This window comes from Felis catus, chromosome A1 (assembly GCF_018350175.1).
Source record: "Felis catus isolate Fca126 chromosome A1, F.catus_Fca126_mat1.0, whole genome shotgun sequence".
NCBI classification, from domain to species: Eukaryota; Metazoa; Chordata; class Mammalia; order Carnivora; family Felidae; genus Felis; species Felis catus.
This window is the reverse complement of record NC_058368.1, coordinates 14,666,136-14,678,498: the sequence shown is the minus strand read 5'-3', so window position 1 is coordinate 14,678,498 and position 12,363 is coordinate 14,666,136. Positions and strand designations below refer to the sequence as shown.

The 12,363-nt window shown below is 40.4% G+C and overlaps 1 protein-coding gene across 6 annotated transcripts in view; it reads left to right on the top strand.

Annotated features, from left to right (window-relative positions):
• The window catches only part of DCLK1 (doublecortin like kinase 1), a 347,248-nt gene that overhangs the window by 319,084 nt on the left and 15,801 nt on the right, over positions 1–12,363 (top strand). For 3 of the 6 annotated variants that reach the window (XM_023250802.2, XM_023250793.2, XM_011286192.4), the window contains 2 exons: positions 3,828–3,941; positions 9,349–9,422. In XM_023250802.2, coding sequence (XP_023106570.1) covers positions 3,828–3,941; positions 9,349–9,422 — 188 coding nt within the window. The remainder of the gene's footprint in view (positions 1–3,827; positions 3,942–9,348; positions 9,423–12,363) is intronic. The other 3 variants (XM_023250785.2, XM_023250781.2, XM_011286161.4) reach the window with 1 other exon arrangement.

Sequence of the window (12,363 nt, the reverse complement as noted above, 5' to 3'; positions counted from 1 at the left end):
AGGGTGGTGAGAAAGCAAACTCTGAGCTCAGGAACTGGCAGAGGGAAAAAAGCCAGGTAAAGGAAATTTCAGGCTACAATGGCCCCGGTGAGGAAGTGAGGAGATGGCAGGAATACCTCTCCCTCAGGAAGTCGGAAAGGGGCCACTCCTGTGGAATCCCTACCGTGTGTTGTCTCTATAATCCCACCCAGCCTGTTAACCACAGCCTGTGTGGATCACAGGACCACACTGGGACCCTCTGCAACTTTGTGTCATCCGGTGTCAGTCAGGCCTTAGAGCGCCACCTGCTTCACATAGGATTGGAGAGCCCGGCTCTGGATAGTAGACATCTAGTCTCTCCTTGACATAAAAGTCAACTGCATTCCACTGGGCTCCCTGAAGTGCTCACTATTCCTTTTACTGACCTTCATCCAGATGCCATCCCAGGTTCCACTGAGGCCTGTCCAGGTATTCTCTGGTTTTTTTTCAGTCTCCAATTGAATCCTTCTTTCTCCTTGCCATTGCGCCATTTTCATCATGGAAAAGTTGGGATCCTTCCACTTAACCCTGAGGGAGCCCTTTTGTAACTGATGCCGTGCTAACGAATGCCCTGGATGGATACAATGTGGTGTCATGGAAAGAATACTTTCAGACTTGGTTCAGTCCTGACTCAACTACTTTGTAGCTATGTGACCTTGAGCAAATTAGTTAACCTTTGCTGAGCCTCAGTTTGCTCATCTTCAAAATGGGACGGATAATGCCTGTCATAGAGGATAATCTGAGGATTAAGGGGACAGTGTATGTAAACCCCTCACCCAGGGCCACATAGCAGTTAACACTTGTGTCACCTTCTTCTTCCTGGCTTTCTCTTTTATCTTCGCTCCCTTCCACCTCCAAATGGGCCACACTCTCTCCTTCCTTCACCTTACCTCAGAGAAAGAGGTAAACTTGCATTTCCCCAGGGCAGACTGCTTCATTTCCCTTCCATCCCTTCCCCTCACCCTGATTAGCCCCTTTCTCCTGTCTTCCGGCTCTTCCTTTTCAGCAACTTCTGATCCTGAGACTCCAGATATGCTCAAGGTGTCTTTTTTTTTGGCGGGGGGGGGGGGGGGGGAGTCCTAAAGACAAAAACCTTCCTTCAGCCTACTTCCCGATTAAGTTTTTCAAATTCGCTTTTAATCTAAAATGCATACAAATCACTTTGACTCAGCTAGCCTGGAAATCTATTAAGAGATGATTACGCGTACATGTATAATCTTGGGGGGGACCCCTTCTGTCAGGCTGCTCCCTTTCACTCAGGCAGAGCCCCAACCTATGCCAAATGCATGACACTAATACATGACACTAATCATTTCATCCCTCATCAAATGTTTAAATGCTCCCAGAATTCTAACTTAGATTCAGTGGCCTCTTGTTTCCTCCACCATTAAAAAAGTGTTTCACATACACCATTGAATTCACCCTTGTGTTTAAACCTCTGGGTTGCATAATTCTAAATCTATGTGAGTAAAGGGCCATTAGTCCTCTCTGCCTCCTACCCTTACACCCCTCTTATTAAAAAGCATTGCTTTTATTCCTGAAAGAGATTAAATCTTCCATTTCCAGGTATTTCTCATAGTCATGTGTGGCCAGTCTGTTTTTGGTTTTGTTTTGTTTTGATTTTTTTTTTCAGCTTTCTCCATCATTATTCTCCTACATACTCTTAACTAGAGATAAACTGCTTAACTCACTGTTTGGCAATGAGACTCACACTGAGTGAGTCCCACTCACTCACATCTGTACACCAAAACATTGATTTCCTCCTCTCTACCCATAAATCGCTCCCCCTCGTTAAGGACCAGGCTGGAGCCCATATTCCTCTTGAAGTCTTCTCTGTTCACAACTGAAAATATGTCCTCTCTCCTCTGAACTCCTTCCGTGTTTCTAGCTGAGCCATGAGGCTACATGCCTCCTGACAGCTCTTTCTTATCTTCTTGATCTGCTTTATTATTTGACATTGTGTGTGCCTACTTTGTCTCTCAGCCCTCAAGGTTCTGGTGGGCACAGATCATTTTTCTCCCACCCCCTGCCATCCCTGGCATAGCCCCGGACAGAGGAAGTACTTCATATGTCCCTGTTTCTCTTCCCTTCCCAAATATTATCCCACTGTTACCCTAATTGACCTTCACTTTATTCCTGACTCTTTTCAGAGTGTCGATTTTTAAAAAAACTTTTTGAATTTACTCTGCAATCACTGCAAAGCATCCTTCCTTGAGATTTGGTTTCTGATGTGACTTAATAAGCATAATAATGGTTCTTTCTTCTAGCCATTAATAAATCTGTCCAAGAATATCATAAATTGGCTATCCACTGTGAGCAGGGAACTGAACCAGTGCTAATATAAAAGATTATAGAAGATATGGACGATGTGGTACAAAAGGGACAGGAGTTCAGAGTTGATTATATATCATATATATATAAACTATATATGTTAATTACACGTGTACATACAAAATCACCTAACATCAGAAGAATGTAAATAGTGCAAATATATATATAATGAAAAAGCATTAGGAGTTTACAGAAGAACCAATATAATGAATTTTGCTTAGTAGGGGAAAAATGTTTTGGAACAGGTGATGTGGACCCATGTTTTGAAGAAACAGAGAGGCCGTCAGGCCCATAAGAACAAAACCCATGCCTATGTTTGCTCCCCATCTTCCCCCACCTCTTGCCACCGTAGTACCTGGTCCACTGTAGACGTGCAGCTGCTACTAAATAAATGAATAGCCAAGTACTGAAAGCAGGAGAGACTAGGTTATGTGAAAGGGCAAGCATGTTATGCCAGGGAAGCAGCAATTTATTTTCCTGGGTGGAGCCAAGAAATAACATGCAAAATGACGGAAAGGAAAGAGAGAAGGAAATGATGAATGGCCTTGAAGTCTTGCCAGGAATTTGGTTTTAACAGATAGTAACAAACACTTTATTATCCATTCATTCATTTATTCCACAAATATGTAGTAAGCATCTACCATGTGCCAAAGCACTTTGCTGAGACCCGAGGGTTCTGTAGTGAACAAAACACAGTCTCTGTCTTCGAGGATTGGGCAGCCTTTTCAACATGAGCTAGTAAGTGGTGGCACATACTTATGGCTCTGGTTATTGTTATCCTAACAGTATTTAGCAAAAGGGAGCAATCTGTCTAGCCTCCATCATAGACAGCTCCGGCAGAGAGCAGAAGCCTTCGTTAAAATGAGCTCCAATGTGAAGTATGTCAAAATAACAGATGATTTGAAGGCAGTAAGGAGGATTTAAAACTCAAGGAAGAACTTTTTGCCTGGAAGATTGTCTGGGATTATAGAATGGTCGATTGAGTAGCTGTGGAACCAGGCTGAGTTTATTTACGGGCCCTTGCATGAGCCCAAGACTGTCAGTTTTTTCATTTTGGGGCCTGAATGATGGGCTAAAAGGATAAAACTCTTGGTTCAGAAAAAAAAAAAAAAGAAGATGTTTACATTGATTTGGGGTGGGGGAGGGTTGTTCAGATTTAACTTGCTTTTTGACATATGTCCCTAGGGTCATGGCTGAAATCAATTTTATTAGAAACCAAACACAGAAATAAAAACTTTTTATTTAGGGACAGAATGACACGGCAAATTGATTTTCGGGCAGATGTGGAAATGAGTGAGACCTCAGAGCAGTACTTCCAACAACCGTGTTTAATGAGAAGACATTGGTTAGTTTATTTCTGAAATCTTACAAATTCTAAGATCACCGCCTGCTACTGGAAGATCTTGGCCTCATTTTCCATCTATCTCATTTTTTTTCTTTTTCTTCTTTTCTTCATTTCTTTTTTTTTTTTTCCCCAGGATGACGGCCTCCCAGAAAATGAACATCAGCTGTCAGTAGCTGGAAAGATAAAGAAGCATTTCAACACAGGCCCCAAGCCGAATAGCACCGCAGCTGGAGTTTCTGTCATAGCAGTAAGCATCTGAAATATCCACCTATAACTTTGTAAAAGCAATCCACCTAAGAGACAGGCATTACTCAGGAGAGTCCACCCAGAGACAGCAGAGTGGGTCATTTCTTTAGACAGCTCGACCATTGAATGCACTGGGGGAGGCTCGGGGCTTATATACATTATGTGTTTTCGCCGAACGTTTCCCTAGGAGTCACATCATTATCCAACACCTCCAGGGTGTCTCGCGGTACATATTAATTTCATGATTTATTTTTTAAAGGAGAAAACCTCCCCCACCGTGAACTCTGTGCCAATGCAAACTTTGGGACTCTGAGAAAAAGAGTTCACAGTGTCCTTTTGCCAGGACCTGGAGGGAGAGGGAAGCCGGGAGAGACAACACTGCAGAGAGAGATCGGAACACTATAGATCTTTGTACGAGACCCAAAGGAAAGCCAAAACATAGCAGAAGGCTTGCGCAGCACGATTTTCAGTGAAACTGAACTGCTGTGAACACCCAAAGAAATAACGGAGTCTTGCTCCTTAGAAATTTGTTTTTAAAGTTGAAAGTCTTTTACCATTTACCATTTTATTGATGTGGCTGCACAAGGATTTTTTTTTTTCTGTTCTATACATGCAGACATACACTTTATGCAATTTGATAGCAGCTCTAGGCAAAGATTAAATTGGGCAGAGAAATAATGAAACCTCATACTTCCTGGTGTCATATTCTAGAGTAAATATATTCAGGTCCCAGATTACTTGAGTTTTTAATAATTTCCTCTTTTTTCAGAGTATGTAAATTTTAACAGCATACTCAATGTGAAATCGCTTGAGCTGGTTTTTCTTTTCTAAACAAAGAACTTACACACTACAATGTCGAATTTTAAAAAGCATATATGCTATTGAACAGTACTTTATTGCTCATGAACGGTACTGTTTTACCACTTCTTCGGGTGTCTTTATTTCCTTTCTTTGTTTCTTTTTTGGCTCCACTAGAGCCCCAGATAAACTAAAGACGGATAAGTGACACACTCAGTACAATCAGTCCCAGATCCGGGTTACTAAATATTTGATATGAGCTTCCAGAATTTGCAGATGGCACAAATGTATGCATACACGTTCTCGTACCGTTTGCATTTCGTGTTTTTTGGTTGAACCCTTTCCACAGTGAGCTACATGTGAGTAACTGGCTCACAAGCCCACTCACGGTGCTAAATAGAACGCAGACTCTTGCAGATGCTTCCCAGTGCTGCCGAGAGTTTAAAATTCCAAGTTATTCTCCTTGCCCTCTCTCTCGAGTTCGTTCTAAGGAAATGCAACGTACAAGTGCACTGTCCTTCGTGTCTCTATAGATGTGGGTGTTCTTTGTTGTCAGCTAATATTCGGTCAGTAATTTTTGGAAGTAACAATCTCATGGCGATTCTCCACTAAACCAGACCTTCTATACTCTGTTTTCATCATTCATTCCAGATAGAAGTCTATTCCAAAATGTTTGACTCCACAACTTGCTTTTGGAATGGACTGCCAGCACGCTTGTCCATGAAAAGGACTGGTTTTCTGCTCCCACTGAGGGCTTATGGCTGCTAGAAAGGGTGCCTTTCCACCTTCGTCACTTTGTTTTTTGTTTTCGTTTTTCTTGGTCTTTTATTTTGATTAGTCTTTGGTTAAGTTTGCCTTGGTTGCTCAATAATGGTTTGTTCACGGTATTCTGGGAGTCTTACAATGACTAAGGGCAGGAACTTCAGGGCAATTTTCCAGTGGATAGACAACACAGATTTGAGGAGAAATCCTACTTTAATCAAATTGGGATAAATTCTGAAACCTAATCCATCGGAGTTTATTAAAACTTTATCTAAGTAGATCTCAAAAAACTCTAACTTAGTATTTGAAGATCAAGGGCTATGGAATTTTTCCCCCTAAATATCATGATTGGACCATTTTGAATACAATTCCATATCAGTTTCTCAGTTCATCACTAACATTTCCATGGAAACTATACAAACTAGTAATATAAATTGTAAAATGGACTGTGTATGGCTGCGTGTACACATTAGTTGTGTGCTTATTGAATCTTCTTTATTCACTACAAATCTAAAAAAAGCATCAACTTAACTCAGGCTCAAAACAATGAGCTGTTTGGAGAAATATCTGGGAAAGTGCCTTGTCCACTCTAAGGCACAATTCACATGTTAATCAGCATTGTTAATATTTCAAGCATGAGAGAGAGAGAGCACAACTGTAAATTTCAGGTGTTGTTTGAGGAGTAGCTGGCCTGCCCTGATGTATACATTTCTGTGCCCCCCGCAGAGTGCTTTTCTCTCAAAAATGTCCACACCCTCCATTAAAACCTGGGGGAGGTCGAGGGAGGCAGGGCGGGGCTAGGGATTAGAAATTGGCCAGTTTGGCTGCCTTTGTGATTAACTTTCAGAATAGCATTGGATAAGTCATTTACACTCCACAGCAGTTTTCCCGTTCTCACAGGGCAAAGACTAAGTCTCAGGGGACTAGCACAAGAAAAAGGAGCCCTGACATTAAATAATACTGTTGACCCTTGAACAACACGGGTTTGAGCTGTATGGGTCCGCTTAGATGTGGGTGTTTTTAAATAAATATATACAGGACTGTAAGTGTATTTTCTCTTACGATTTTCTTAATGACATTTTCTTCCCTCCAGCTTACTTTATTTACACAGTGTGTAATATATATACAAAATATGTGTTAATTTCCTGTTATCAGTAAGGCTTCCAGTCTCCAGTAGTCTTTTAGTAGTTAAATTTGGGGGACTCAAAAGTTATACATGGATTTTTGACTGTGCTGGGGGTCAGCATCCCTACCCTCATTGTTCAAGAGTCAACTGTATTCCAATTCAAACTATGGCATAACTGCCAAAGAATGATATTCTGCTCTGAGGCAGACTATAAGTGGGAGGTAGGAGGAATATCCTTCATAAATGGTGCATCCTATAAACACCATTCAACAATTTAATAATGCAATATGATTATTAATTCACCTATATGAAAAATTCCTATAATTAATATAATATAAATGGCTTCTATTGATAGATAAGAAAAACTGATTGCAGCATACATTTCGTTCAGACAGAATTTTTTCCCATGGGCACGTGTGCTCTCCCCAGAGGCTATAAAATAATGTATTTTAATTTTAAACTGCCTCTATGGGACCGATTGTTTGGAAATTACACACACCCTTTAAAATGAAAAACAAAAGGTATTTAGAATGTAGTATCAGTCAGCTTATATTTTCAGGAAATCAACAATTAAAACATTAATCTTTAACTGGCACTCCTCTTTCCTTAGTTAGAAATCTACCCACTGGAGATCAGCAATGCTTATAAAGGAATTCATGACACTTTTTCTTTCCCAAAGTGACAAAGGAAAAAGAGCATCCTGTCATAACAAACAGGATCTAGTCTCAGATGTAATTTATGACACGAGCATAGTTTAACATGCACTCGTGGTTCTGAACCTCAGTGTTTTTTGTTCCTGTTGTCATTTTTTTTTCTTCTCTGCTTCCCACCCCCTGCATTATTAAGACCAAAGAAAGGGCAAATGATAACTTTATATTAAGGTTGCAAGAGGTCCTCAAGTTGGCCAGGAGAGTAATTACCAGCTGGAGGCCCATGGCGATCACCCGACCCTTCTAAAAGGAGAAAGGGTGTCTGACATTGAGGTCAGGTGACGTGATTAGGTGGAAACCCATTGCTACCCTTGTAAATGCAGCACTCTGCCTTCTCAGAAAGACTCCATTGTCCCTTTACTACCTTTCTCAGTAGTTGGGGGATTAAAACGCGCACACACACACACACACACACACACTCACACACACACAACAGAACAGAGAAAGGGAAACAAAAGGTTATTAAAATGCAATTTATAGACATAAAATGGAATTAGAGATGACATTTTAACGGTGGACTTCTTGGGAGCTGAGGGAGGGAGGGAGGCATTATTAGATTTGCTCAGCTTGATGAAGAACCGATGACTAAGATGTCAGTTCCAATTTATTTTTCCTCATTTAATTCTGTTTATTATTTTAACCGATAATTTTCCTAATGCTTTAAAGTTCTTCCTTTGCATTTTGCTCATGCAAATAGAGCATTTCAGTCTAATTGAACAAATCCATACTAATCAGTGTGCAAATAATTGTGATTTTGGGAAGCCGAGTCGTACAGTGAGAGCCCGTGGCACTAACGCCTTCCAATGTGTGTCCTGTTATGGGACACTTGGCCTGTAGATGGCAACAGAGGACTAGTTACCGAGTAGCCAACTCCGTGGACTAAAACAGAAGTGCAGGACTTCATATGACTCCCTGAGGCAAGGGTACTTGGATTCTTTTTTTTTTTTCTTAAATGAAACGAAACGCACCTTTTTTAAAGATTAAAATCTCACATCATTGTTCCACGAACACCCAGAGAGCCTAGTTTATAATCAGAACCCCCAGTCCTCCAAGCAGTTTTTAGTTTAAACGTCTGGTGCCCCAGCCTGTTTTTGCCATGCCTTTGTGAATTCAGAAGTAGAAACTGTCAGCACAGCACTCTCGGGCTTCTCTCTAAAGAAAGGTGTGCGTGTTGCCTCCTCTCGTGGGCAGAATGGGCGAGTGGGTGTACCGCATGGGTATTGTTTTCAAGTTTGGGGATTGAACCTTTTATTCCTAGGTAGCCAAAGCCTAACATCTTATTCCAGGATGAACAACTTTGAGACCTTATCCTGTCTTCTATTTATTGTACCTTTGGTTAATCTTAAGCTCTTGACTGTACATATGCATTTTTAATATACACTGAAAACTATTTTTCATTTCATTTTATTTTCTGTATTTTCATAGAGAAAACTTACTGTTTTATATTATATCTTTTTAGTTCAGAAATGTAATTAAGATTCACCTTTAAGAGTAGTTCTGCTTTCGAAGATTAACTCTTCAAGAAAGAATTCCAAATCGCTGTGATTTGTGAGGGTTCCTGTCATCTTTTATTTCATATTTACGAAGCCCTCAAATTTAAGCCTGATGGGGTAAGATGGGGAGGAGGGGGTCTGATCTGCTTTCTCCTAGGTGGCTAAAACTGATTTCAGTACTTCATTTAATTGTGAAGCATTTTCCATTCTATGGCATATGAAGAGGTGTTTATATCTTTTGAAATTGAGAGGACATTATTAAATGTGCATTCAAAACCTTGTCTGACAAATTAGATCTATTCTAACAAATTGGCCTCCGAGATATTCATGAGGGATTAGTGTTTTTTCTTGCCTTTTTATTTTCAAGGTGCAGATTTAGGGTATTAGCTAGTTACCCTGCAGAAGAGGCATCGTAACTATATATGAATATATAGTCAATGAAGAAGAGCTTGGTCTGGAGTCGTTAATTCTTTAGCACAATGTCGATCCACTGAGTTGCCCCCATTTCTCTCTGCTCAGCTGGACCACGGGTTTACCATCAAGAGATCAGGGTCTTTGGACTACTACCAGCAACCAGGAATGTATTGGATAAGGTATGAGATGGTGCAGCTCAACAGTCAGTGTTTCCATGGCAACGTGCTGGCAGTCTCCATTAACCAGTTCCTTCAGTGGATAAACATGCTTTTGATTTGTTATCCAGTCCATATGCTGCTTTATCAGTTTCATTTTAATCTTGATTGAGATGCCACACCCCCTCATTCCTTTTTTTCACCCATTATTCACACTGACATTTGCCAGCTTTCTTTCCATTGCACATGCTCAGTATCAATTTTCCTTACAGTTAAAAGGACAGTATATTTAGTGTTAATGCCAAAGCCTTTTCCTGATGTTGCTAATTAAAACAATGATTACCGGTGCTCTTCTGTCCCTTAACAAATGGAAGAACAATAGTGCCTTAGTGTACGTTCTATAGAAGTATATACTGTCATTTTAAAGTCATCAAGCCCAACCTTGACCTTATTAGATGGATGAAACAATGCATTTACACGTTAGTAGTAGAAGCTTCTCCAAGTACAATGAGCTATAGAATGCATTGTGTGTGTTGGTAAGCTTGTGTTTTCAAATTCTCCACCTTTTTGTTTTGTTTTGTTTTCGTTTTATTGTTACCTCTCTCCCCCTGGAAATCCCTTTATGTACTAGCTATTGCATGAATTTATTTTTCAATATTTTGTAACTGTCAGATTACTTAGCCGGCTTATCTGCAGAAGCAAAGGGACTGTGTATGGGAGGTATCGATTTTTGTTTTTTTTTAAACTGGGCTAAGAATTCTATCCAATCATTTTCTATTCTAGTCAACTGCCCTGGCATTTCCTTCAAGGGGCATTGTTTGTGTCTCTTTAAGTTATCCACAGGCAGGATGGTTTTTGATGATTTGGAAAATTTACTCTGAGAAGTCCCAGGGAACTTTTCTCCTCCATCTCGATGTTTCTGAAATGATCTCCAGGTAAAGCTCCACATCTTAGTGTTTGCTAGGAAAAATTCCAGGGGTTTTGGTATTTGTTTCCATCAAGTGATGGAGTCTATCTGCAGAAATGTAGCTACCTGATGTTTTTTTCATGCATTAGACTACTAAATTTTAGAAAACAAGAAATATATGTGTGTGTGTATATCTATCTAGATAGATAGATAGATATAGATATAGATATAGATATAGATATAGATATAGATATAGATATAAGATATACACACACACAATATGTAATTTTAACTCCCAAGTAATTATTCCTAATTTTTACTTCTACACTCAAAACAAAGGGCTTAAGAAAGCAGTAAAGGGCACACTTTGACAAACTATCCAGTATACTAAAGTCATGATAGTTTCCAAGTCTGTTTAAAGCAGGAAAACACCTAAACTTAAATGAATGTTTTAAAATCAGTTTTACGTCGAAGGCTATTTGTGTCTTCTAGACTGATTACACGCAACCTTTTTATTTACTTAAGTAAATTAACTTTATATGTATAGAAAGAACTCTGTTTTATTTTTAACCTTTTTGGGGGGGGGGATTAATCAGGATTTACCTTTATGCAGACTCTTCTTTTTGACTTTTTAATGTAGAAAACGGTCTCTCCGGCTTTTACTTTTCACTGAAGGATAATCTGCATTCAGAAGGGTGCACATATCATGAATTCTCACGAACTGAACACGCCCCTGTAAGGGCCCCCAGGTCGGGCACAGAACATTTCTAGCACCTCTGGAGATTACCCCCCTCCACCTCAGGGCCCTTCCAGGAGGGTCACGTAGCCCCAAGGGTAAACACTGACCTGGACTCTATCCACGTTAATTAGCTTTGCCTGGTTTTGTACTTTATATAAATGGAATCACTCCATGCTCTGCCCTTTTTGTTAATTGTGTGCCTCCTAACCTCAGGCATAGTCACCAAATATATATGAGTAAAGTTGATATACAATTAAAAATAGGCATCAAATATGCCTAATTACAGTTGTGCATACTGGTACAACACACATTGCACATATAAATTAATCTGATTTCAAAAAGAAAGCTCTGGGAGATTCCGTTGCTGGATTTGTGAGATTAGGGGTGGGAGCAAAATGCCAAGTAAACACAATAATTAATAAATGTAGCCAAGTATAAAAAGGCCATTTGACTAAAATCCTAGTGATGGTTCCCATCAGCAGACAAAATGACACATCCCTGAATAATGGGCAGGAGCAGATGGGAGATAATCTCTTTTTTCTTCCACACATAAACTGCTCTGTTTTCCAGCTGGGGGCAGTAACAACAATGTTTATAGTTAATGTTGGAGTAAACAGCACACCCAGTATGTAAAGTTAAATTGGAGAAACGAGGCTAAAAACTCATCGGCATATATGCTTAATTAGGAAGTTTTATAATGCCATTTAGCCTCAGAACGAACACACTCTCCTCACTGATTGCAAATGCTTGCCTTTTATCTCCATGAAGTAGGAGCATTTGTCTAACCACGGTGGCAGCCAACTTCCAACATAAACAATCATTAGAGGCAAACATCCCCGCTCCCAATTGTTGTGTTTACAAGTGCTCATGGCTGTTTTCACTTCTCTGAGCATAACACTTGGGAGTCGGGGTTGCTTTTTTGTAAAGCAGCTCGCATCAGGGCATGGGCTGGAAAAAGCATCTCTTCGGGGTGCCCAGAATTGTCATGTCCTTTGTAATAGGCTTTTTGGTGATGGTAGAGAAATGGTGGGGGTCCGCTTTCCTCTTTCTCTCCTTCATTCTCTTGCTTCTTAATGGGGGAGCTGCTTCCAAGCTGTAACCAGGGGAGCAGTGTCCTCCTTGGCCCATTTTTCCAGGAGTCCTTGGTCCTGTCACCTTGAGTCCAGGGGGGACACTCCCCGAGGAATGAGCCGTTGAGGCCATTCCACTCCCTCATGGCCTTACCGTGAGCCGCTGGAAACCACTTACATCTCGTTACATTGTCCCCTCCTGAAAATGCGTCCTTATCCAAGGGGGATGTGGTCATACACATTCTGTGC